We start from the raw sequence: 27,896 nt of genomic DNA on the forward strand, positions 1-27,896 counted from the left end.
GTGTGCCATACTCTGCCTGTCCTATACTGCCTGTGTGTGCCATACTCTGCCTGTCCTATGCTGCCTGTGTGTGCCATACTCTGCCTGTCCTATACTGCCTGTGTGTGCCATACTCTGCCTGTCCTATGCTCCCTGTGTGTGTCATACTCTGACTGCCCTATATTGCCTGTGTGTGCCATACTCTGCCTGCCCTACCCTGCCTGTGTGTGCCATACTATGCCTGCCCTACCCTGCCTGTGTGTGCCATACTCTGCTCAAAACTGTCTTCTATTATTGGGCCTCCTCCACATAGGCCAGAAAAATTCTGGGCCTCGATACCACAGAAGTTGGACAGCACTGATATAGATCAAAACATTTCCACAGTGCTTTACAAAGATCATTCACATCAGCCCCTGCCCCAGAGGAGCTTACAATCTGAGGTTCCTATTGCAGCCACACAAATTAGGAAAAATTCTATAAGAAGCCAATTGAACTGCCTGTATGTTTTTGGAGTGTAGGAGAAAACAAACAAAAAAAGCTGCTAGAAACAGCTCATTCTATAACATATTTAAAGGTGAACTACTCCTTTAAAGGCTAATAACCACATAGTTATTACTTTCTTTTCTAAAAAAGAAAAAGGAAAAAAGGGAAAGGATATTCTGGCTCTGAGCCACAAAATGCTTGTGTTTTACACGCAGTGTGACGTAGATGTAAATTTACCTAAGCAGAGTTTGACCTTCCGATTACAAAGCACATGAGGGAGTCAGTCTGTTATACTGGCTTCAAAAGTCCTAAGTGTCAGAATATTAAACCATAAAGTGTATGTATTCTGAGCTATAAGTCACAGTGGAAAATGCTCACATTAAAGTGAAGAGGGGTGAGAAACAGTGGGCGATTAATCTCATACAATGTACATCATATGTCAATGTCCCTGGGGCCCACCTAATTGCTGAGATGGTTTCCTTTCAGCATCTGAGGTAAGAGTTAACTCAATATATACACAAAATCAACATATAAACGTGCATACGGCCGATTGTTAGAATAGTAAATGGTGTTATATGACCACAAAGACCCCTTTAATTCTGCCATGGTTGGGAGAGGTGCTGGCTTATTTTATTATGTTTCTATTAGTTATCACACATATGCAGGACAGTGAAATAGAGCTGCTGACCTATGACTATATGTGCTATTTTTCCTGTGGCTTTGGCACATGCAAGGCTCTTTTCAACAAACAAAAGAAGAACACCAATAACACAACAAAGCAAAACAAAAATTACTGAAGTGAATGCAAAACCACTACACTGGCCATCATGGGCAGGCGCGGCTACTGCAAACCAATAAATGCACTTAACCATGGGTGCCACATTCCAGCTGACCACACACAAACTTCCTGTTATGGAAATGCCCAATACAATAAATAAGATTTACAGGAAAGATGGGTCCTGTCCCTAAATAAAGCAGAAGAGAGTATGGTAGGGTTGAACTGGATGAGTAATATCTGTGTGACACTGCAGGCATGTGTTAGAGCTGGAAGTACTTTGTGACCATTGGGTGAGACGTGATCATTATCTGTCACCACTAAAAGAGCCAGAGGCAATTAAATGTATGTAGGTGTTCACAATTGGTTTAAGGCTGATGCCACACCAGGCGAATGTCGTATATTTTCGGCAAGCTGAAAACCGCTTGCTGAAAATATGCGCCATACACTCCTACCCGTGCCTGCACCAGAATGAATGAAAAACGCTCGAGTGCAGGCACATGTAGGCGAAATATGGATAAAAACGCAAGACTTTGCATTCTCTCATGTTTTTATGCCGATATCGGCTATATGTGCCTGCACCCGAGCGTATTCCATTCATTTCGGTGCAGGCACGGGTAGGGGGCGTATGGTGCATAAGGCCAGTGCTACACCAGACGGAATTCAGCTCTACACTCCTAACAGCTTTCTGTTCTGCCTTCACCCAGAATTGTGTCAGCCCGGCATAGGCACACAGAGCAGATTTTGGCACCAAATTGCATACTCAACTACACCCGGACTGACGTTGTGGTTTTGGGTGCAGGCACATTAGAGGTGCATTCTTGGCTTGCAGATGAACACAGCACTAGCCTAAAGGTCCAGCAAAAGCCCCAGTATGTTGCCCCTAGAACAAACATATAGCAAAGGGCTGCCATTCTGCTTCTAAGGTAATACAGCCCTATGTAACTAAAAGTTACTACTCCTGTTGTCCCAAGTGACTTAAAGTAGCCATATCATTTGGGCAGGTTAAAAAATGTAATCGGATCGGGGACCGCATAAGCTCGATGATGTGGTCCCCGAACCGACTGCGCCTATTACCGGGGTCCTAATTCGATCGTTTGGCCCCAGGGCCAAACGACTGAATTAGCCTGATTTCACCGGATATGCGCTCGCTTGGTGACCTCGCCAGGCGAATGGATCCTTACGTGTATGGCCACCTTTAGGGTTGAGGTCATTAATACACAGTATCATCATTGTTCCACTTTTCTGCTCATTTGCACCAACAGCCTTAATGATCAGAACAGCGGGAAGTAAAAAGAAGTTGGGACTCCACTACTTGCTGATGCATCACGCACTTGCCAACATGGAGCATAGGAAGGTGACATTTCAAAACCAGTCCATTGACATGTACATAGATCGACCAGGATTGTATGCATCAAAAACTGTACAAACACACAGTGTATGTGTATGGCCTCCTTGAAGGCCTGTCTCCAGCCAGTGAGTCAGGCTCATTCACCAGTCAGCACCTTGGGCACTGTATTGGGCAAAAGACAGACACCAGCTGAACCTGGGACGGAGGCCAGCAGTCCTTGAGCTGCACTAGTATCACCCGCAGCCCAGAAGAAATCCACTTGAAAGGATGGACTAAAATAATTTAAACTGCCACCATCAGTAAATCGTGTTTCATAGAAAGAAAAGTTTCAGTTCAGGATTAGTTATTCAGAAAAACAATAGACCAGATGAAGGGTACACATGGTCGACAGAAGGGCTAGGCAGAAGAGGCACGTTCCTAGCATTCAACAATAAGTGGGTCCTTAGGCACATACCACTTCTGTTGCCTACCCCAGGTCCGGGACCTTGTCCCCCAGTAGTTTACCTAGCCCCCGTAGGCAACACACGCGCAAGTGCACTCTTTCACGCATGCGAGTGCCGTTCCGCAAATGCACTCATTTACTCATACACATGGGGGGCAAGGAGAGACTTAGCGGGCCAGGTTGCCTAGGGCTTGGCCAGGAACAACATGGCCTTTCATAGAAGCGATTCTTTGCAGCTTTAAAATGACCAACTCCCTTTCAAGGAAATCAAATGGATTAGAGGAAATTATGTTAAAATAAACAAACAGCATGTCTATAATGGTCAGATCTGATAAACACTTTTCCAGAATTTCAAGAAGAAATGCCATTAATTCTCCCAGGAAATTTACACAAACTGGAAATTCCAAGTGAGCATTTAGAAAGTACCATGCAAAGAAAACAGCTCGCGGCCCAATGATGAGCTCAGACATTCACTAGTTAATTGCGATAAGCATTACTTTTAGATTTCAATACTTGGTATCTATGATTCCAGCGTATAATTTACATTTACTGGCATGGTATTTCTAAGGTTACTGAGCTCACTGACTCCCACTGATGCACAGGGTGAGACAACAAGCACTGTTAATTTGTACTCCCTATTTCCTGTGTTTTTAGGGTACGTCAGATTAAAAAGGTCCTCCACCCCCAGGGGAAATTCAGAATGACCTTTAGGTTTTTGCGAGGGTGCAAGTGTGAGTGCGTGCTGTAGAAGTCAGAATGACAAGAGACTAGTGCAAACGGTGCTAAAGTGAAAGTAGTGCGCTGTATAGGAAGAGCTGGAAATCCCCCTCGGTCTGTAGTAGTAACGTCACCTGAAACACAAGCAACTGTTAAAGGGCAAGTGAATATGTCATTAGGTGGATGTGATAATTGCTGCAATGAGCAGCCCCCATACATCTTGATTTGCAGCCCCAAATTTGCTCCCTGTCTGTGGGTAACACAGCATTTACATCTGACAAGATCAGATCTGATGGCAATGACACATGAAGCTACTTGTAGCCACCTACTGTCCAAGCTACAAAACAGACAATGCTGTTAAAGGAGAAGGAAAGGCTAAGTTACTGGCCAAAATTTTATGCACCCTCCCAGTGACTTTAATCGCTTACATTTTACCCAGGGCTGGTGCTCCTGTGAGAAGAAAATCGCACCAGCCCGGGGTACCTGCGAGCGACTATATCTTCTTCCTTCTTCTGTCTTTGTGTAGCAGCCCCGGGATTCAGAAGGAAGAGAAAGCACTCGCTACAGATACCCCGGGCTGGTGTGGTTTTCTACTTACAGGGGCACCAGCCCGGAGTAAAAGATAATCGATTAAAGTCACTGAGGGGTGTATAACATTTGGCACCCCCAGTAATTTTTACCTTTTTTTTCGATCTGACATTTTACTACAAAATCTTCCATGTAATTTAGTTCTTATAGCACAGGGGATCAGATTTTGGAAAATCACACAAAATATTGTTGCGTGACAAGATTGAAAAATCTCCACAAAATCTGATTCAAATCTTTAGTGTAGTTTAGCCCTGAGGTTGGGCACTGATCTGGAAAATCCCAATGCATCCCCACAGGTGTGGCTTGGTGCTTGCATACCACATGATAGCATAATCTGAAAAGCAGAATAACCCCAGCATAAATGTGCCCCACAGTACAAAGAGCTCACTAGGGGTAGGCAGAAGAGGCAACTGCCTAGGGCGCAATGATGGGGGGCACCAGGCAGGAACCCCTCCACACTACCTTGTCATTACCCCCACCGGTTGTCATTACATGGATGTTTTATACCATAAATTCAAAACCTGTCTAAATGAACTGCATCGTGTTTTCATTGGATTTTTTTTTTTAGCATTGATTTATATATTGCTAGAGATTAACCAGTATGTAATGTATGAAGTTATTGGTATAAAATGGCCAAGTGTTAACTGATAAGGTGCTTTTGTACAATTAAAAAAGTTATCCATTAATATTAAAAATCATTTAAGAAATGCAAGCTTTCCTACCAACCAGAATTGCAACAACATCACAGCAAAATGCCACCAGAGGGCAGCAAATGAGAAGCTTGGAGTCACGGACTTCTCAAACAAATATATAGAAAGTACTCTCATAGGATCTGTCAGTATATTTAGTTATATGTCAAGATTCTGATGGTTGTGTAAAAGAGAAAATATGTGCTTTATAAGGGGCAACTTTATCATTATGTAAAAAAAAAAATCAAGAAACAAAAAACGATCCAGACAGCACTAAGCAATTACCGAATTATGAAATTATGAAATACTTTGACCTGGAGAGTGAAACAGCTCCCCCTGCCAACAGGACCAACTCCAACCCTCACTTGACTGCCTGAAGTAAAGTTGAGCAAAACCTTTAATACTAACCAATATTCACTTTTAAACAAGTGACCAGTACTGTGGTGATTGGTTGCTATGGGTTAGTGCTACTGGGCAAACTAATGGAGCTATATAATAAAAGGCATCAAGTTTGCTCAGGTGCAGTAACCGATAGCAACTGATCAGCAGGTAGTATTTACTGGTCACCTGTTTAAAAGCAAACATCTTATTGGTTGCTGTAGGTTACAGCACATTAGCAAACTTAGTGCTTTTAATTACATATGGGGGTTAATGCCTTTTATTACATAAACCCAACTTGTCAAAGGGCCTTAACAACACTCCTCCATCCCTATACCTGTATAAGGCAAGCTTGCTCTTTTCTTTCTCACTTACATAGCCAAGCAGGCATCATGGTCACTCCTTCCCCTATTCCTGCCCACTACTTAAACCCTACCTGCTCAGTAAAATTCCTTGGTGCTCCTTTCCACCTCCCTACTCATATAATACCCACTTTGCAAGATGCCACATGGCAGTCCCTTGTGCAATGAATGATGAAGACTATGGAGCTCTCTCTTGCTAGTCAGTCACATGGAGAGAGAGTATAATCAGAACCCATGAAACCAAGGGCCATGTGTTAATGAAAATACTGGGAAATCCAAGTAAATAAAGGAGACACCCAAGGTATACAGGATAGTGCATGTAAAGAATTGGGCATGGCATTTAAGAAACATTATTAACTCTACAATGTCAGAAAGAAAACACCCAGCGTTTGTGAATTAGAACAAAAGCAGTTTACTTACTGAGCTGCCAGATACCACAAAGTATTGGTAAAATAAACAAATAAGTTAATCTCAAAATCTACAATTCAAGAATTTATTAGTAAGAGCGCTCTTAAATATAAATCTCTTCCAGAGGGTTTGAAAAGTTTTTCCTCTCTTATGAAATAGTTTATTACAATAAAAACTGCACGTCTTACACAGACTCACTTGATTTTATATACAAATTCAGCAGTCTATAAAAGACATTCAGCTACAAATAAAGGGTAACATACAAATTCAGCAATTTATCTACAGAATGAAGGATAACATCTTCCAAGGTTTACACTTAATCTCCATATACTAAAAATGATAACAAGATATAAGCCCCAAACAGTTAAAAACACTTTAAAAGGTAAAATACCAAAACCTGGGCAGGTATTCCTAACGTCACACCCCTTAAACTTCGATATAGTAATACACTCACTGAGAGAGCATCTACAAAATTCTAATTCGAGTCAGTAGCAGTGGTGTAATGGTAACCCTACGCGTTTCGCGAATGCATACATTCTCAAATTGTATTCAAGGTATATACCGTCAATTTTTGGATATATACCTTGAATACAATTTCTCCAGCTGGATTGAATGAATATTATAGTATTTAAAGCTTCTTATAATATTATGGGTATCAATAAAATATAAATATTAAAAAAAAAAAAATTACATTTGTGCATGTAAACTTTTTACCTCTCTAACTTTGGCATTTTTATTGTGTGATTTGTGGATGCAAAAAAAAAAATATATATATATTTTAGTTTTGCCTTTATTTGTGGATGCAATTTTAGTTTTGTCTTTAAATGGAATAAGTATTTCAAGGTGGGATGTAAGTTGTTCAGTGTGATGAAAATGGCAAGTGGCCACTTTATCTAATGGTGATTAACAAACTCGAATTTATAGATGCAATGCGGCCAAAGTCTCACTTTCACTGATCCCTTGAGAAAGCGTGCATGCACAAAACGCGTAGGGTTACCGTAACCCCAACGCTACGGAATTGAATTAGAAATGTGTAGATGTTCTCTCAGTGAGTATATTACTATATCAAAGTCTGACTAAAGGGGTGTGATGTTAGGAATACCTGGCCAGGTTTTGGTATTTTACCTTTTAAAGTGTTTTTCACTGTTTGGGGCTTATATCTTGTTATAATTTTTAGTATATGGAGATTTCTTTCTAACCATTGGCTATACTGGCACGTTGTTTAAGTGTAAACCTTGAAAGATGTTATCCTTCATTCTGTAGATAAATGCCCTCTATATATTGCTGAATTTGTATGTTACCCTTTATTCTGTAGCCGAATGTCTTTTATGCACTGCTGAATTTGTATATAAAATCAAGTGAGTCCATATAAGACGTGCAGTTTTTATTGTAACATACTATTTAATAAAAGAGGAAAAAAATTTCAAACCCTCTGGAAGAGATTTATATTTAAGAGCGCTGTTACAGGTATTGAACCCCTTATCCGGAAACCTATTATCCAGAATGTTCCGAATTACAGAAAGTATATCTCCCATAGACTCCATTGTAATCAAATAATACACATTTTTAAAATGGATTCCTTTTTCTCTGTAATAGATCCCAAGTAAGATATAATTAATCCTTAGTGGAACCATAACTATCCAACTGGGTTTAGTTGCTGCTTAAATAATTTTTTTAGTAGATTTAAGGTAGGAGATCCAAATTACGGAAAGACCTCTTATCCAGAACCCATTATCCCAAGCATTCTGAATAACAGGTCCCATACCTGTACTAATAAATTCTTGAACCCTACAATGTCCACCATACTTTATCCAGTATCTCCATTAATGTCTGCATAACATGAACAGGACCCATGAAGAATCTTAGAAGAACCAACAACAGTGTTACTGTAACCAGGAACCGCATGCAAAAATAAGCAAATAAAAAAAAAAAGTAGTACAGTATTTTTCAAGAGAGCTTTTCCCAACAGTGACTCAAATTCTGGTTAACCATTGTGGTCATGTTTCATGTCTGCTGCTACAGGGAATTTCTATGGTTTTGCCCAAAGGTCATTTTCACAACTTCCAAATGAAAAACAAAGGCACAAAATGTGTATAAAATAACTGGATGAAGTCAAAGTAATTTTATAGACTTCTAGTTCCCCTGCTGCGGTAGGAGAGAGGGGCTTGGGTAATTGCAGACTGTCTCACCAGTGTGGTTAGCAGTTACATAATCAGTGAGTCTCAGATGAAAAGACTGCCAGGAAAAAGCATTACAGGAATGTAGCAAGTGAAGCAACCAAGCTATGTTACAAAGATGAATGGGTTCCACTCACTAAGGCCAACAGTGCTTCTTACATTTCATTGCAATAAAAAGGAACACACACCCCAAAGTAAAATGTTGCCTAATGAAAGGAATTGTAATATAAATAACTTTCCCATATATAGTCATTAATGAAAAACATGTCATGTTTGTAAACATGATAGCTATTAAAAGCATTATTTAGCTGTTCTTTTCTGCACTGTTGGTTCTGTCTCTTAAAACAATGTAGCAGGAGTCAGCCTTGCATGCTTAGTCACATGTCTGTTAAACAGCTGGTTTCTGCTGCATTGTTTCAAAGGTCAGAACAAGCAGGATGGAGAGAAGAAAGGGACAGGTATATAGAACAGTAAAGGTGTTCTGACACCTTTGATACAATTTTTTATTACTATAAATATTGCATTTGAAAAAGAGCAGAAAATATTTTCCCTTATACCACCAAAATCCTATCTAGTTACATTGAAACACAACCTACCCACACCCTAAGCTCCCTTTCCAGCAATCCACACTCCTTCTGGGTCCACAACTTGGGACTGTCCATGCTACAAGGAACCAATAATACATACAGTGGCTTGCAAAAGTATTCGGCCCCCTTGAACTTTTCCACATTTTGTCACATTACAGCCACAAACATGAATCAATTTTATTGGAATTCCACGTGAAAGACCAATACAAAGTGGTGTACATGTGAGAAGTGGAACAAAAATCATACATGATTCCAAACATATTTTACAAATAAATAACTGCAAAGTGGGGTGTGCGTAATTATTCAGCCCCCTGAGTCAATACTTTGTAGAACCACCTTTTGCTGCAATTACAGCTGCCAGTCTTTTAGGTTATGTCTCTACCAGCTTTGCACATCTAGAGACTGAAATCCTTGCCCATTCTTCTTTGCAAAACAGCTCCAGCTCAGTCAGATTAGATGGACAGTGTTTGTGAACAGCAGTTTTCAGATCTTGCCACAGATTCTCGATTGGATTTAGATCTGGACTGTGACTGGGCCATTCTAACACATGGATATGTTTTGTTTTAACCCATTCCATTGTTGTCCTGGCTTTATGTTTAGGGTCGTTGTCCTGCTGGAAGGTGAACCTCCTCCCCAGTCTCAAGTCTTTTGCAGACTCCAAGAGGTTTTCTTCCAAGATTGCCCTGTATTTGGTTCCATCCATCTTCCCATCAACTCTGACCAGCTTCCCTGTCCCTGCTGAAGAGAAGCACCCCCAGAGCATGATGCTGCCACCACCATATTTGACAGTGGGGATGGTGTGTTCAGAGTGATGTGCAGTGTTAGTTTTCCGCCACACATAGCGTTTTGCATTTTGGCCAAAAATTTCCATTTTGGTCTCATCTGACCAGAGCACCTTCTTCCACATGTTTGCTGTGTCCCCCACATGGCTTGTGGCAAACTGCAAACGGGACTTCTTATGGTTTTCTGTTAACAATGGCTTTCTTCTTGCCACTCTTCCATAAAGGCCAACTTTGTGCAGTGCACGACTAATAGTTGTCCTATGGACAGATTCCCCTACCTGAGCTGTAGATCTCTGCAGCTTGTCCAGAGTCACCATGGGCCTCTTGGCTGCATTTCTGATCAGCGCTCTCCTTGTTCGGCCTGTGAGTTTAGGAGGACGGCCTTGTCTTGGTAGGTTTACAGTTGTGCCATACTCCTTCCATTTCTGAATGATCGCTTGAACAGTGCTCCGTGGGATGTTGAAGGCTTTGGAAATCTTTTTGTAGCCTAAGCCTGCTTTAAATTTCTCAATAACTTTATCCCTGACCTGTCTGGTGTGTTCTTTGGACTTCATGGTGCTGTTGCTCCCAATATTCTCTTAGACAACCTCTGAGGCCGTCACAGAGCAGCTGTATTTGTACTGACATTAGATTACACACAGGTGCACTCTATTTAGTCATTAGCACTCATCAGGCAATGTCTATGGGCAACTGACTGCACTCAGACCAAAGGGGGCTGAATAATTACGCACACCCCAATTTGCAGTTATTTATTTGTAAAATATGTTTGGAATCATGTATGATTTTCGTTCCACTTCTCACGTGTATACCACTTTGTATTGGTCTTTCACGTGGAATTCCAATAAAATTGATTCATGTTTGTGGCTGTAATGTGACAAAATGTGGAAAAGTTCAAGGGGGCCGAATACTTTTGCAAGCCACTGTATCTACCATTTTTGCTTGTTCTTCCAGAGATCCCTTGTGGTGTGCCGCTATGCAGTAAAATAAACTCAAACAACACCTATATGACTATTCTTGCCCTTTATGGATCATGTTGGCGAAACACCTGAAATGTGTCACTGGTATAATTTTATGTTTAGAAGTTATTCAAATAGGTTTAATTAGCTAGAATTTAAAAGCTGTTTTACTAAAACATACACTTCCTGTGAATCATAGTGTTTTTATGGCTAAAGGCAGACAAGTCACAATGTGGTTCCAGTTGCCTGCATACGGAGGACACAGAAACAATTGCAGGAAGGGAAAGAATAATAAGTAGTGAATCTTTCTGTTTCACAGCACAGCTAGACTTTAACTTTGGGGAAAAAACAGAGGAAATCTAGGACCAGGCTGGATAGTCAAGATAAATTGCAACATAACATATTTATTGTGTGTCTTATCACATATAGAGCTTCCCTTGAAGGAATACTGCTGTCCTAGTACAAAGCAAGTTACTTTTACCTGTAACAATGTAAAAAAGTAATTTTGTTTTACTTCACCAAGGCAAAAGTCAAAGTCCAGCCTTTATTCCCAACTACCATAAAAAATGCCAATCTTTACCATGTTTTCTGCCTGTCAGTGCAGTCACTTGCAGATTTCCACCTGAAAAAATGTGTTGCCAGTGGATTGTTTCTATGCCACGTGACGTGAGCCTAATTGTTATTGGCAGTTTTAGTGCCTGCATGTGGGAATCTATTTCCAGTTATTCATTAGAGTATTTCTATTTCCTTTCAGGATCTGTCTGTCTACTTAGGGAATCTGGCTAAAGTTCATATTGACCCATTCCAAACTTTGTTCATTACCAGATTTTTGCTTGCATGTTGTCCAAGCTACCTGCTTGTTGGTTCCAGCATTCCATTTCCCTGCTGACCACTATATGACTCCCACTAACCATAGGGTACAATAACTAAAACCATTTCATTCACTGCATGGCCATTTGTTCCGGAACAATATCTGCAGCATCTAAGTATGTCTTCGCATTTCCATTGTGCTCTCACTGCAAAAGAAGAGGCCAATGACCATGCTAATTTCAAGGGGATTGTATAATCAGTTATTGGTTGCTTTGAATGTAATTATGTATGTTCAATGTATAAATCCATTTATTGTACAGCTCTGCAGAATATGTTGGCACTTTATAAATACATGTTCATAATAATAATAACAGCAGCTGTGGCGCAAAAGGAGCATTTCTCTGCGGTTTGGTCCATTGCCTGGGCATGTACAACAGTATGATTTGTATTTCGGACCCTAGGTTTTAGCACAGGGATATCCAAACTGCATATAGACTGGATGGAGAAGTTGCAGTTTACTTACTCTTATTTAATAAAAATTCACCAGGGCCTGTGTCTTTTACACTATATCCAGCTCTTGTTCTATTAAATATACCAACCAATATATACCAATATACCAATGGCCACCTTGGCCAACATATACATGGTCATGAATACCTTTGCTTTAGAGGAAATCTAAAGGCACATAATGCCCACCAAGTGACTAAATCCCTGTAACACGCTAATAGTTTCCTCTAACTTTATTCTTGTAACAGCTTCATATTTTCTCTGAAGTGCTGCATGGCTAAGGTGATTTAGGGTCATTCTGAGAAAAAATGGTTTCCTGCCATCCCGCCTCTCTACATCATTGTGTAAATCATGTTCTATGAATGCCCACAGTGCACTCTTCAAGCTGTTTCTGAGGTATAATTCACAGAAAATGACTAAACAGCAGTTACCCCTGACAAGATCTTAAGCACCTCAGTCCACCAGAAAAAAAGTTAACGTTTTGGGTCCGCTTGCTCCTGCCATTCGCTTTTAGTCTTTTTGAGTTACAGTTACAGGGGGGAAATACCCCATTTTTATATTTTAATAGGGTGCAGGTGCATAAACACTGAACCTCCAAAAATAAATATAACTTTTTTTTTTTTTTCACAGACTGAAAAGAAACCATGAAACTCTGTCTTTGACTCACGCAGACCATTTCCTCACCCCACCTCTGAGGCTGGCAGAGGCATGAAACTCTTTCATTGTTCCAGGTTGTAGTGATGGATTCTGGGACTTGAAGTCCCTCTCCTTTTAAGAGAATCTGTGTAGTTTTTAGCAGGGAAATAAAGTTGCTGTAAAATTTCAGTGAGGGAGAGATTGAATGACTCGGCAAGCCTAAGAGGTGTGGAGAAATTTTACCTTCGAGGCATCTTACTAAAAGAATATATACAGGGTCGGACCGGGGGGTGCAGGGCCCACCAGGGCTATCGCCCCAGGGACCCCGTACCCCCCAAGTTGTCCCCCAACCACCACCCCCCTCCAGACGTCCTCCCCTGAGCACGTATAAGTGAAACACGTAAACTGTTCCTAAAAAAAACCCCAATATAGATAGATTTGTTAGGTGAGCCTAGTACAAGTACGCAACACAGCAACAGCCAAAGAAGCTGATTATTTTTCCATCTCAGTGACCTATTCCATAAAGTAATACCCGTATTCTGCCAAGAATATTCCAATTCACTAAAACTCCCAGAAAACTGTTTCATCTGAAAATAAAAAGAAGAAATATGTGGTGTAGGAATAAAAACAAAGTTTACATAAATTCTGACCAAGTACAGTGCTGTAAACCTTGGAAAATTCCCAGCATACTTCTAAAACAACTGTTTCTTCTGAGGTGCGGTTTGTAGCACAAAGGTCTGCCTGTTTTGTGCAGCAGTGCAGTAACTTGGAGATGTGTGGGTTACCATTTATAGTCAGGGAACCTACAGTGCATAAGTGCGTAGTGTAATTTGTTCTCTGAAGCAGCACTTTTCCCTTTCAGTATGGGTTATGGAGCAAGTAATACCTTTTATTAGCTAACTAAAGTGGGTTATAAAATGCAAGCTTTTGGGACTGATTATGTCTCTTCTTTAGGTATGGCATGTCAGAAAGCTTGCATTTTATAACCTATAAAATTAGCCAGATATAACAGAAACACCTGTTATAGCTTCTAATATTGCCATTCTGGCCAGAGAAGCTCCCCATAAGCAGGCATTTCCTCAGCAGTACTCGGTTCGAGAGAGTGGTTAGGGTGGTCAAGAATACAGGAATGTGGCTGTGATTAACTGTAGGTCCATTCTCCTTATGATGTAACATGTCTGGGGAATACATTTTATATCCTCCATATCAAATTTAAATGGAGATGCTTAATACAAAAATCAGCTCTGTCCCCCAAAAACCTAACTTTTTAGAGTTACCCAAAAGCAATGGTTTTAAATAAAACCAGAGCAATGTCCAGGATCAACCTTTAAGTCCATTATTGTCCATGGCTTGATTTGCAAACCAATGACACAAGCAGGTCCAAATAACTTTATACATAGGACACCTGTCCAATAGATGCTGTGCAAATTAGTTTTGTCCATCAAAATTGCCTATGTTAAATCAAAGAAACCTATCAAAAAATAATTTTTTTAAAAAGAAAATAGGTTTCTTATTCATGTTGGTGTTCTAGTGAAAAGGTAGAAACTTTACGCTATACTTGCTATTTCCCATGAGGATTCTTTGTAGGGAAGAACAGAACATGAACAATTGCTATAAATAAACTGTAATTTTGCCTGTAGGAGGGGTAAAAAGGACTGAAATAGACTAGAGGATAAAATGACAAACAAAGAAACAGAAATTGGAAGAAAAATTTGGTCAGTCTCAGGAGCTGGGGATCCTCTAACCCAAATGCAATGTGTATGCAAATGTGAAGTTTAGTTAAAAGTCTATGTTACAGTATGTGCTTCTATGTGTAACAGTTTGGTTGTGAGTTAGTGCATAAGCATATTTTGTTTGATGTACGTATGCAGGTGTGGTTGTAAGTGTCTGAACATACATGTATGAGTGCACGTGAGTTGTGTACACGATTGTATGAGTGTATGAATATGGGTAAGTTTACCAATTCACCGATTTGCTTGCATACCACACACACCATATTAGGGATGCACCGAATCCAGAATTCAGACATCAATCCATGCCTCTGGCTGAACCAAATCCAAATCCTTAAAATCATTTGACTTTTTGTCACAAGGTTCACACATGGTTCTCGTTAACCCTTCCTTTGCATATGCAAATTAGGATCTGGATTCAGTTCGACCAAATCTTTCCAAAGGATTCAGGGTTTAGCCGGATCCTACAATAGTGGATTTGGTGCATCCCTACTGCATATTGACCCTGTGTGCATCAATGTTGGTGCACATTAAAGGGGACCTGAAAAACCGTATAATAAAAGTTATTTTTAAATTAAACATAAAACTCAGATTCCATTTTTTTTTATTAATACATCCATACCCATTATAAAGGCATTTAAAAATCCTAGCTGTCAATGATCTATTGCCTTCCCCGCCTTTATGCCTTCTTTTCCCATTCAGCACTCACTTTCCCCCTCCCTCGTTATCACCTAATTGAGTAGCCAGTGCATGGGTATCAGGTCCCCCATTCTAGCACGTAAACAAGATTTTGGGGTGATACAAAGCATGTCTTAATAACAGGTCCACAAAATGGCACCTGCCTGCTTTCTGTGATTGTGTAATTACAAGACTGAAGGAAACTAATTTGGAAATATTTCTTAGGGTCACTTTAGAGATTGACTATACTTCAGTCTGGCCTGTTACTGGTTTTGTTGATTGCCGCCTGCCTCAACCTCCAGCTTGTTTATCTGCACAAGAACCTTCGCTGCCTGTCTAAACCTGCATCCGTCTGACCTCCTGTCTAAACCCTTGGCAATGTGCTACTGTAAGACAAGTCTCTCCACTATTTGGTCTACCTGTTTCAAACATTGAATATACTGCATCTGTCACTATACATGTCCTGCTTGAGTTCCAGGCATACCACAGATGACAAAACAATACAAGGTATGTTGGTAAACTCTACACTTTAGTCAAAGAACAAACAATTGCATAGAGCCATTTGTCATGTTCCAATGGCTCCTATGCCATGCTCCCAATTCAAAGTTTCAAACAGTGTCTGTTCTATCCTTTCTAGAATGAGCAAGTGCAATAGCATCATGACTGGGCCTGTTAAGGCATTAAGTAGTGGATTTATCATGTTTACACATTTTTGAAAACTGCAGGTTATGAAAGCAGGATATGTCAGTGTAAGTTATGCCCTTTCATACTTTGAAATCACTAACAACATTACAATCTCTGCAAAAAGAAATATAATTAGTCACACTGCACATTGGCTTCTCTTACCTTGTCTTCCTCTTCTCTCTGCAAGCACTCCTGGGCTTTTCTTTGTAGCTCTTCTTGAATGACACGAGCATATTCTGAGTCAAGTTCCTCACTGAAAATAAATAATTTCTTACACGATCAACAGATTATTAAAACAAATAGGTCATCAAGAGGATATTCATATAAAATAACAACCAAACCATACTCTATTTGATATAGCTAAAAACAGGGACAGGTAATAATTAGCAAAGCACCACTTGCAGAAATGCAACATACACCTTTGTGCTTCGATGACACAAAATCCTGAAAAGTTTTGTTTTTTGGCACTTGGAGTGGTGCAATCTGCCTGTCCATAACTTACTTGATGTTCCTCCATACTATAAACATTTTTTTAATAAACAATAGCAGAGAAAAGTTTTAATAATGTACTAATGTACCATTTTCAAAACTTTATAGGAAAAAAGCAGAACTAGGTCAAGAAGCTTTAGCACCCACGGTCAGGGGTGCAATCTGTGCCCCCACAGTCCTATCACACAATGAAGTCAGCAGCTTATTTGCCTCTGTATGGGTCATTTTGACAGCATGCCCAACTAATATCCACTGAAAATGTCCAGGTATCAATGGAGCAGGTTAGAAAATCTCATCTGATGAGTTGGCCCCACTTTCGGGACAACAATTTGGAGAGTCAAAAGAACTGGCTATAAAAATGTATGTGTAACAACAAATTTGTTTTGTGCTTCAGACAGATCTATCACTCTCTTTATGTGAAGTTGGGTAATTTCTGATTGCAAACCACTTACAGTTACTGTAACCACTTAATATAAAAAAAAAATGCAACTATTTACCTAAAATGTGTAGCAAATATCTAAGATGGGTACAGGCAGAAGTGCTGTCTAGTTTTCAATGTTGGGTGAAATCAGAATATGTGCTTGTGTTTATGCAGTTTTATTCTTTACAAATAAAACTGTATACGCCCATACTGGCAACAACTTCAAAAGAATTGATTTATAGTAAACACAAATTAAATCCTTTCTGCATGTTCACCCATGACACGGACACTCTCTATAATAAAGATTGCTTACAGTCTTTTGAAACATTTAATTTTCTGTGTCTGAATGTTAAATCCTAAAATGGGTTTTTAGGAGTTGGAAGTTTGCAGGTTTCAAATCCCAAAATAGTCTTACCTTCTGCCAAAACCATCTTCATTAAAAGATAGTTTCATTTTCTAGATTTGGGAAAATCTTTATTGTCTTATTTGAAAACGATATTCTTTTATAAATTGGAATATTTGCCAAATTCAGAGACCTTAAAAATCTACCATTTTTAGATCAATTATACAAGCCATTTTTCTGGCACAGAGAGTAACCAGATGTCTAGCTCCAAATGGCAAAATGCACACTTTGGCGGTGTAGTGTAGCGGCAGTAGTGATGCACCTGTTTAGGCCAAACCCACGGGTCAGGTTTCATTCATACTGACCAATTGCCCCATAGGTGGGGCTTAAGCTATAGCACTTAAGCCCACAACCACTAACCCCGCCACAGACCTCTCCACACTTTCCCTACCCCCTTAGATAACAGAGATAGGTTGGGCTGAATGCGGGTATATAAACTGGCATGGCATGTGAGGCTGGGTCGAGCTTGAGTTGGATTAGGGTGGGTTAGGTAGAGTTGGATCAGGGTGAAATAATTTTTAAATTGGTGCATTACTATTTGGCAAGGCTGTCTTTTCTTTGTAGGCTGCAACGGTTGATGCTTCCCCAGTTAGTTCTGCCAAGCTGCGACTTGTGGAGTTCCTTTCAAACCTTTATTCATCTGAGGCAGCATTTGGCTGTAGAGGTTTAGAAAACAGTTTTTTTTATAGGGGGACCCCACCCAAAAACTGTTTTTTGCTTAATGAAATGTAACTAAGCAACATTACAATATACATTACTTCACTCAACGGTCATTTCTCTCATTATGCAAACAGTTTTTCAATAAACATCCCCTTTAACCTGTTCTTTGTAACTCTTATTGTTCCTGTACTACAGGGAAAGAGTAAAAGGCTTAATATATTCAATATATTTAAAGGGATTCTGTCATGATTTCTATGGTATACTTTTATTTCTAAATTACACTGTTTACATAGCAAATAGTTTCCTCTATCATTTGAAATTTTATTCTTGAACCAAACGAATGTGTTTTTTTTTAGCTGTAATATTGGTGTGTAGGCAGCCATCTCAGTGCATTGTGCCTGTGCTTTCAGAAAGAGCCAGCGCTACAGAACTGCTTTCAGGAAACCTATTGTTTCTCCTACTCCCATGTAACTGGAGGAGTCCCAATCCGGACTTGAGTGCTATTCTGATATCTAATTGCTATTTTGCTACCTTTCCATTGTTCAGTTGATCGGCTGCTGGGAGAGTGTGATTTCACTCCAACATGCATCTCAGCAGTAAAGTGTGACTGTTATTCACATGGCTGTGGCTCCCCGGAAAATGAAGAATATGGCTAGCACCATGTGAAATTTTAAAATTTAATTTTAACATCTGTTTGTGTTTTTTAAAAACGGATTCCAGTGCAGGATTCTGCTGGAGAAGCTCTATTAACTGATGCGTTTTGAAAAAAACACATTTTCTCAGGACAGTATTAATTTACTGTATTACATTTTTTTTTAAACCTTCTCCTAAGGCATCACAGGTATGTTCTCTTGCTATAATAAAATTTTATTTTCCTGCTCTTTGTGTTGTTTCTTTTACTTATGGGTGCTGCTACAATAAAATACTAATGTGTGTAGTCTGAGTGAGCCTTTTTCTGGTGAGATTCTGGTAGACAATATGGTCCAGGATGGGTAGGCCCCTCTTATTTGTTGTTATGTTGCCTTAAAGGAGACGGAAAGGTAAAAAAAAAAAAGCTTTATCTGAAAGGTCTATGTAAAATACAGCCATAAGCACTCACAGAAAGAAATATGTAAACATGTTCTTCGGTATCAGACTTCCTCTCTTAGACAAATCCTTCATTCCCCAGGGCCAGAGTCTGTGCAGCTCTCTCCTCTCTCCCTTCCCATAAGAATTTAGTAGAATTTCCTCCTCCTCCCATCAGAATGTGTGATCTGAGCTACAAGCCCCTAGAGCTGCAACACAAAAGCTATGAGACCAAGCTAAAATGGCAGCTGCAATCTTAACGGAGAAGGAAAGGCTAATAAAGAGTTAATCTCAAGCTGCACGCATACCAGTTCTCTCAACAGTGCCCTTAAGTCTCCCCATATTTCTCCCTTTCAGATGATCAGAAGCCAAACAGGAAGAAAAAACGCTGAGCTCTGTAAAAAAAAGTTCAGATAATGCCTCACTCCTGCACCAAGAGCAAGACCGATGTACATGCTCAATTTGTAAGACTATGAGGAAGCTTCCTGCTGATTGGCTCAGAACCACATTTCTAAGGGGGGGGGGGGTGGAGTTCTTAGCATTCTTGAGAGAGGGGAGAGAGGAGAGTACTCTGTGTCTCTGGACAGGAAAACAGACACAACAAATCTTTTGACAGAGGACTCAGTGCAGCGTTTCTGTGAGTGCTTATGGCTTTACATAGACCTTTCTGATAAAGCTTACTTAGTTTTCTTTCTTTCTCCTTTAAACAAACAGAGGGAACTTCTAGGGCTCTTTACTCAGGTATGGTAAAACTTTCTGCAGAATAAATATAGTGTTCTAATGTGGCACTAATGTGGCTAATCTATTGACAGTAAAATGCCAAAATGACTTTCATTCTCCTTTAAGAGATAAATGGAAATTGAACCTTTGATAAGAATAAATCAAGCCATTCACTAAAATCTGAACATTAGAAGTTATCATTAGGTTTGGCTCTTCAGATCAATCATTGCTGCTCCCACTCATGTACAGCCTACATATAAAAAAGGTTATGTTTCTATTTATGCCATTGACAGCACACTTTGTGGGCAGGCTTAAGCTGATCAAACAGGTGCATTCCTACTCAGTGCCATACAGTCAGATTCCACATAAAAAAACAGAATATAAACTATGCCCATCCCATATAATTGTTAGTGTTCCTTGCTACACATGGCAAAAGTATATGTACCAAAGCATCATAAAAAAACCTAACAGACCTAGTACGAAACAACTGACATGCTCATTACTTACATTTCTTTTTGCTTTTCTATGCTGAAGACTTTGCACTGCAGATCCTCTTCATCCTGGAGCTTTTTAGCAATTCGAATGTCCTTCTGAACAAGTTTGTTCTTCCGAATGTTAGAGGCATAATGCTGTTCAACTGCACAATTGAAAGGGTATTAGTTAGTCGTAGGGACAAACGTCTCGCACTTCCAGTTTCACAGATAGGTATTCTTTTAATGAGGTTTTATCATGAGTTTAGGTTATACAGGTATGGGACCTATTATTCAGAATGCTTGATGTTTTTTGGATAAGGGTTTTTTTGTAATTTGGATCATTATAATTGATACTAAAACATAATTTAAACATTAAATGGACCCAATAGAACTGCTTTGCCTACAATAAGGATTAATCATATCTTAGTATACAATGGACTGTTATTATTACAAGGAAAAAGAGATCATTTTTAAAAATATGAATTGTTCCATTAAAATCTAGTCTATGGAAGATGGTTTCCCCCTGGAGCTGTCTGGATAATGGGTTTCCAGATAATGGACCTCATACCTGTACAATCTTAGATCTTGTGAGCACGCCCCTCTAAACCTAATTTATAAAATACAGTAAGAGTAAGACTATATAATTTTTGACTGTGAAAAGAATAAATTACCTCAACATGACTTTTAGTCCTGGTTTAAAAGGTTAATTTATACCATTTCACTAATTATGTTTAACAATATGTTTTTTTGGAAGGGGCAATATTTCTAGGAAAATACTTTTATAAAAGATTTTCATAGTATTTCTAGTAGGCAAACTCGGATAAATATGGCTTTAATTAAATATACAGGTATAGGACCTGTTATCCAGAATGCTCGGGACCTGGGGTTTTCTGGAAAAGGCATATTTCCGTAATTTGGATCTCCATGACTTAAGTCGGCTAAAAATCATTTAAATATTAAATAAACCCAATAGGTTTCTTTTACCTCCAATAAGGATTAATTATACCTTAGTTAGGATCAAGTACAAGGTACTGTTTTATTATTACAGGGAAAAAGGAAATCATTTTATAAAATTTGAAGCAGCGTAGGTGGTTTTTCACGGTGAGGGCAGTGAGGTTGTGGAATGCCCTTCATAGAGATGTGGTAATGGCAGATTCTGTTAATGCCTTTAAGATGGATGAGTTCTTGAACAAGCAGAATATCCAAAGCTATTGTGGTACTAATATCTACAGTTAGTATTAGTGGTTGTATATATAGTTTATGTATGTGAGTGTATAGCTAGGTCAGTGTAGGTTGTGGGTGCTGGGTTTACTTGGATGGGTTGAACTTGATGGACTCTGGTCTTTTTTCAACCCTATGTAACTATGTAAAATGATTTGCTTATAATGCAGTCTATGGCAAATGGCCTTTCTGTAATTCGGAACTTTCTGAATAATGGGTTTCCGATAAGGGATCCCATACCTGTACAAGGTTTTACATTTCTCAAGTAAACATTTTAGATGAAGCATCAATCATGTTTATAATAACTTGACCCCACTTGCCTCACAATCACTTGTTGGAAGGCAGAGTGTTCCCATCTGTATTAAGTTCTGTCAGTCTGCCGGTTTATTATATTGTTTCAAAAGCCAGAGCCACCAGGGCAGAGAATAGAAAATGACACGCACTGCTTTTACTAGCAATTATATATACAAATAACTAAAAAACCATTACAAATTTGAATGAATGTGTATTACAAAGTTGCTTAGAATTATGTTTTTTGGGGGGAATTAATGTTCTTTTTGGGGTTGGTGTGTCCTTTAATAACAGGATAAGCAGCCTTGAGTACCTTAGTTGTTACTGACCGTAAACTACAAAAATCAAAATAAACGTGGGCTGTATGAAGTCATATTTCCTATGACTTCATACAGATGAAAGAGTCATTTTTTGGCAAAACAATTACATGAGCTCAATTTTATAGCAAGATGGAGAAACTAGACCAGTCTTATACCCATACACACAATGAATATTACAGGTATGTGTTCCCTTAATCCGTAATCCAGAAAGCTGCAAATTACACAAAGGCCATCTCCCATAGACTATATTTTAAGAAAGTTAATCTACTAATAATTTCCTTTTTTTCCTGTAATAATAAAACAGTACCTTGTTTCTATTCCTAACTAAGCTGCATGGATCCAGATTGCTGGCAAAATAATCCTTTTGGGTTTATTTAATTATTAAATGATTTTTAGCTGAATTAAGGCATGGAGATCCAAGTTGGAAGACCCCGTATTTGGAAAGCCCCAGATCCCAAGCATTCCGGATAACAGATTCTATGCTTGTATATCAATTTAATTTGTACTGTATGATTCCAACCAAATAAGAACACAATGCCATAAACTCTATCTGTGACATGAGACCATACAAAGCATAATGCCTTACTCTTTACTAAATGGGATCCTTTCACCTTTCACCTTTAACAACAAGCTTTTGTAAGGCAGATGGGAAAGAGAAAACATAGAAAATGTTCAGGATTCAACGGTTTAACTTACTTTCCTGTTCCTGCAAGCAGTGAGCCAGGGCACCATCTTCCAGTACTGCAAAGTCACGGCAAACTGAAAAACATAAAATGACGAAGCAATGAGCAAACAGGAGATATCAGCATCATAAAGCAGGTGTCTTAATGGGCAAAAACATCTGCTACACTAATTATTTACATTATGGCAGAAAGTGAATAGACTCGTGAAAGGCCAGCAGCAGACTGTAACGTGAACAAACAAAAAATGACAGGACTGCTTCAACATTCCTTCACCGATGTGCAAATATAATAATGCTCGTACAGAGCAAATGCTTGTTGTGTTTGTACAGAGCAAATATCTCAGGACCAGGCTTAAACTGGCTGTTATACATTAAAACAAAAGCTGCCCTTGCAATGTGTACTGTATCTGGGAGATGGTTTGTTCAAATGTTATTAGAACTTAAATAAACTGATTGCTCTGTCACTTGCAGTACCACTTGTCACCTGTAATATTGCATTTAAAGTTTTATGAAAAGAGGCTGATCACCTTTAAATTAACTTTTAGTATAATGCAGACACTATTCTGAGGCAGGTCTTCATTTTTATTATATGTTGGTTTTTTTTAGCAGCTCTCCAGCGTAGAATTTTAGCAGCTATCTAGTTGCTAGGATCCAAATTATCCTAGTAACCAAGCAGTGGTGTGAGTGAGAGCTTGGAATATTAATAGGAGAGATTGTAGCCTGTGACCCCATTAAAAGCTGGAAAGAGGCAGAAGAATAAAGCACATAATTCAGAAACTATAAAACAAAATTACCAAATGAAAAGTTGATAAGAATAGCTCATTATATAACTTACTAAAAGTTAACTTTAAGGTGAATTACCTCTTTAATAGACTCTTCCATCATTTAAGGAAACTGAGGTATATAGAAGTGAAGTATATTGTATCAAAAAAGTAAATTGTACCCCCATGCAACTTTATAAGTCCCTCCTAGAGTCCCAACATACTAATGTGCCTGTGATGGAACAATCCTATAAAGATATTTCTGCATTTATGTGTGTGTTTATGGGCTCACTGATCCCAACCGCTCCTAAGTTGCTGCTCAGGAAATACAACAAAAATGTTTGGGATCACAATGCTCAACATTAAGATCAAATGGCCCTGGCATACAAGGTGCTGACCAAACATAAGAAAAATAACAAACAATAGATTTATGGGAAAATTCCACAGCTCTGCTAAGTTCTTCTGAAAATAAACATTTCAGCTGCACTAGCTGAAGGCAGATGTTAAGTGAGATCATGCCCAAATGTAGTAATTAAAAGATCAAGAAAATATTTGGCTAAACACTGCCCACCAGAGAATACAGTGAGATCATGGAACATACATAAAACTGCCATTTACACTCACTTTGCAATCACACAGCAGTTAAAATATTCATATAACCAAATTGAAGGAGCATTACCCTGTTCATAGAAGGATAGAAGGGTGTGGGGGGGGTCTTAAACACTGTAGTACATGATAGAGTCAACTGTAGTGAAATCACTGGCTGGAAGCAAAGTGTGGCTAAAGTTGTTTATAATCAACTAAAATATAAGTGGGCAAAGTGACATTAGCTGGAACACCCAAAACAGTTTGTTGCCAGTGTTGCAAAATAAGACATTCAGCAATAAGGACTCTGTTTACAAGATGGCCTTCTGTGTTGTGAGAGGGTCGCCAAACCACACTTTAAGTAACGTCATGCAAAGTTTGCAAGGTCCAGGGACAGACATAAGGTTAAGTGGAGTCCGGCCAGGGACAGGAGGCAGCAGACAAGCATAATATAGTAAACAGGACGGGTCATACAGGAAAGTTGGTTAACAACACCTTACTAAGGCACATTAGGGGCCCTATTCATTAAAGTACTATTAAGTCCAAATACTAAAAATTTGTATTTTTTCCAAGTTTTAGAACTGTGCATATTTTCTACGATACTTCCATTAATTTCCGTGACTTTTTCGTACTTTGCGACAATTTGTGTGACAAAATCGTATTTGTCGCAACAAGTACGAAAGTTTCGTTATTCATTCAGGCTTCTGTATCGTGACTTTCCTTGGACCAGGTTGGAGCTGCAGAGTGCCACTGAGTCCTTTGGGAGGCTTCCAAAATCATGCAATGAAGGATCAAAGCTAGAAAGGTTTTCCCGCCCTTTACGATCGTTCTGATATGAAAATTTCGGAACTTTCGGATCATACCACAATATTTTCGTACAACCACAATGCAACATTTTCATGCTTTTAGTGCACATCAGCAAAGATTGGATTTAATCCGAATTTTTCGTATTGTACTTTTAGAAGTCCGAAATTCAGACTTTGATAAATGGGCCTCTAAAAAGTAGCTGTCCTAAACAATATGGACACTAACAGGAAGTGATGGCATTCCAGAACTTAAGATGGCTTCCAACAGGAAGTGGCTAGTTATAAGTTCAAAAGTTCCTAGGATAGCCACAAACAGGAATTATAAATTAAAAAGAGGTAAGCAGCCACCTAAGACAGCCAAAAATATCAGCAAATCAGCATTGATTTAACATTAATTTTGAATGCAACAAACAAGTTTAACCTTCTAACATTGTGTGTGGACCACAGTACATTGTATTCATTAGGAGAGGGTGCTAAACATCTTCTATAACTCCACCCTGACTGTACAAAGCAAATACACCTTTAGCTACCAATATTCAAGCTCTTTTCTCCTCCCTAATAATTGGACTTACCCCTTCCTGCTTTCATATTAAACCACAGGAAGACTCTAAAGGTAGCCTTACACATTACAATTTTTCATTTCATTGATCACAGGAAAGATAGTTCATCCAATACACTAACGTTAAAAGCTGAATCATCACATACGTGGGTAGAAACAAGAATTCTTCCCCTGATGATTCAGCATTAACATTTGCTGATGTTTGAAGGTGCCCGATAAAAATTTTCTATCCTGCCCAACTGACGAGACAACCAATATCCAAGGCTTTTGTCACCTCATCTCCGATACACACACCGATTATCGGGTAATATCAGTACATGTACGGCAACCATTAGATGGACAGGTAGGTGTAGAGTTATGAGTTACTTAAAAGAAAAGTTGGAAACTCCACATAACAGCAATCACAGCACAAAATTACAACATAAAAAGCATTGTTGCATATCCATATTTGCTACACACAATATTTCTACGTGAAGTGCTGATGTCCTGCATAATGAACTCCAAATTCTGATCACATGACTGTGAACTACAAGTTTGGTATACAAATAATAGGCAACACAATTACATACATCTGAATTTCTAGATATTTGCAAAGAAACAGTTCTTTACTTTATCTATGGATACATATATCCTATAAGAACCACCATTATAGATATACTGAGCTTTTCATGCTTTCACAGGAAGGCATCTAAGTGGATAGCATACAAATATAATCACCTATAACCTTTGGAAAATGCAATTACACTCCTCCAGTGTAGTATATACTACTCCAAAGTAGCTGTAGTAAGAATAGATTACTAGTTGTCATTATTGCTAAGAAACAAATCTGTAGTTTACAATGTATTCCATGCATGCCTCCCTGTGGCTGTTGCATTACATCTGTATCCAACAGCAGCCCTCAGCTGTTGAGGCAGGGTAGGAGGATAATTACACCTACACCTGGAGTATCACAGTGTGCCCAACCATGTTGAATTTACACAGGCATAAACAAGGTGACAACACCCATCAGCACCATGTGACATGGAACAATACTATCTGTGCCTTCTCAGCCAGCTTCCAGCACTCTAAAGCTGTTCCTCTGCATTAACTGGAAGTATGATCCCTGCAACAACGGTTTCAGAAGACCCCCATGTCTACAATTAGAGAGCTCTGAAGAGAGGCATTCATGTAAAAAAGTTGGAAATACATGTGCAATGTTTAAAACAACAAAACACTCATCAGTGTTAGCCCTAAGACTGTTTTAAACACTTTTAGCAAAGATTATTTTCCAAAGTCTCAGAGATTCCTTGCAGCTTAATCTGTTTTCCAAGCAGCTGTATTCCCTAACTCAGCCAACACTGGCACTTTGTATCAGCCACTGGCAAAGCACCAAACCAAGGAAACCGTCTCAGCAAAAGACACATTTCCATTTGTATAGTAGACAAAGGCAGAATGCCTTGTGCCCAGCCAACACAGTTTGATACTCAGGTTGACTGACTGACTAACTATCTATAGTTATCCACCACATTGGCTAAATGCAAGGCAACCAAGTTGTGACCAAATGCACAAACATACCTCCCAACATTTGAAAACAATATAGCAACTCCTACATATAAAATACAAATATAGAGAGAAGGCAGTCAGTTATAAGTGAGTTATAACTATGTACCAGTTTTGCCCCCCCCATACACAGTGCCCCCAATGGCCCAATAGACAGTACCCCCCATAGACAGTACCCCCCATACACTGTACCCCCAATTGACCCCATAGACAGTGCCCCCAATACGCACGGGGCGCAACCTTATAAAAGGGCCTATCGCCGCCGAACAAGGAGCCGCAGAAGAAGGAGCGGGAGAAGAAGGAGGCACAGTGTATTGGGGGGGGGGGTACTGTCTATGGGGGGGGTACTGTCTATGGGGGCAATCCCGCTGCCTGGATAGTTCAATGAATGAACTATCTGGGACAGCGGGATGCACTATTAAAACCGGGAGAGTCCTGCGGAAAGCGGGAACAGTTGGGGGGTATGTGCACAAATAGGGCCTCAAACCAACCGGGCCAGTCATACAGTTAAAAAATGAGGGCATTAACTGCAGATAAATTCCCATTTGAATCAATGGAAAGCCCCTATTAGTCTGGCACCCCCTTACTGCCAGCCCACTGTATTTTCAAGTAATGGCTTGCTGGATTTTTTTTTTTTTTTAGCAAAGGCACATGGGATTTCCTTAATAAAATTGTTTTATAATTGTTGCATATTTGGGTTAAAACTGCAGCCAACAACAAAGCCCAGTTTGAAATACTCCTATCTATCAGAGCTAGACAGCAAATATACAAAGGAAGTATTCAGTGTAGCCAATGGAATAGCACCCAAACTTAATAAGGGGAAGTAAATAGGCCATATACTGTACAAGCCCAGCTCACACACTATCCAACCTAGTCAGGCCATGTATTAGCTTTAGGCTAATGACACAACTGGCAGTTCACCTTGAAGTTAGCTCTTAGTATGTTATGGAATGTCCTATTCTTAGCAACTTTTCAGCTGGTCTGATTTGTGCCTTATCTGCCTTCCTTTTCTGCCTCTTTGCAGCTTTCACATTGGGGTCACTGACCCTAGCAGCCAAAAAAACAACTGCTCTGTAAGACTACAATGTTATTGTTGTTATTCTTTATCTTTCTATTCAGACATTTTCCTATTGGTATTAAAGCCCCTGCTTCCAAGCTGGAATGCTTCTGAAGAAAAAACTA

At 39.3% G+C, this 27,896-nt stretch overlaps 1 protein-coding gene across 3 annotated transcripts in view; it reads right to left on the reverse strand.

The window, feature by feature from the left end:
* The window catches only part of LOC100145446 (uncharacterized loc100145446), a 71,333-nt gene that overhangs the window by 17,495 nt on the left and 25,942 nt on the right, over positions 1-27,896 (reverse strand). For all 3 annotated transcript variants that reach the window (XM_012966070.3, XM_012966069.3, NM_001126900.1), the window contains exons 3-5: positions 22,479-22,541; positions 19,985-20,114; positions 15,882-15,972 (exon numbers count right to left, since the gene is read on the reverse strand). In XM_012966070.3, the coding sequence (XP_012821524.1) occupies positions 15,882-15,972; positions 19,985-20,114; positions 22,479-22,541 (284 nt within the window). The remainder of the gene's footprint in view (positions 1-15,881; positions 15,973-19,984; positions 20,115-22,478; positions 22,542-27,896) is intronic.

The sequence above is a fragment of the Xenopus tropicalis genome, chromosome 7, assembly GCF_000004195.4.
Source record: "Xenopus tropicalis strain Nigerian chromosome 7, UCB_Xtro_10.0, whole genome shotgun sequence".
Taxonomy (NCBI): domain Eukaryota; kingdom Metazoa; phylum Chordata; class Amphibia; order Anura; family Pipidae; genus Xenopus; species Xenopus tropicalis.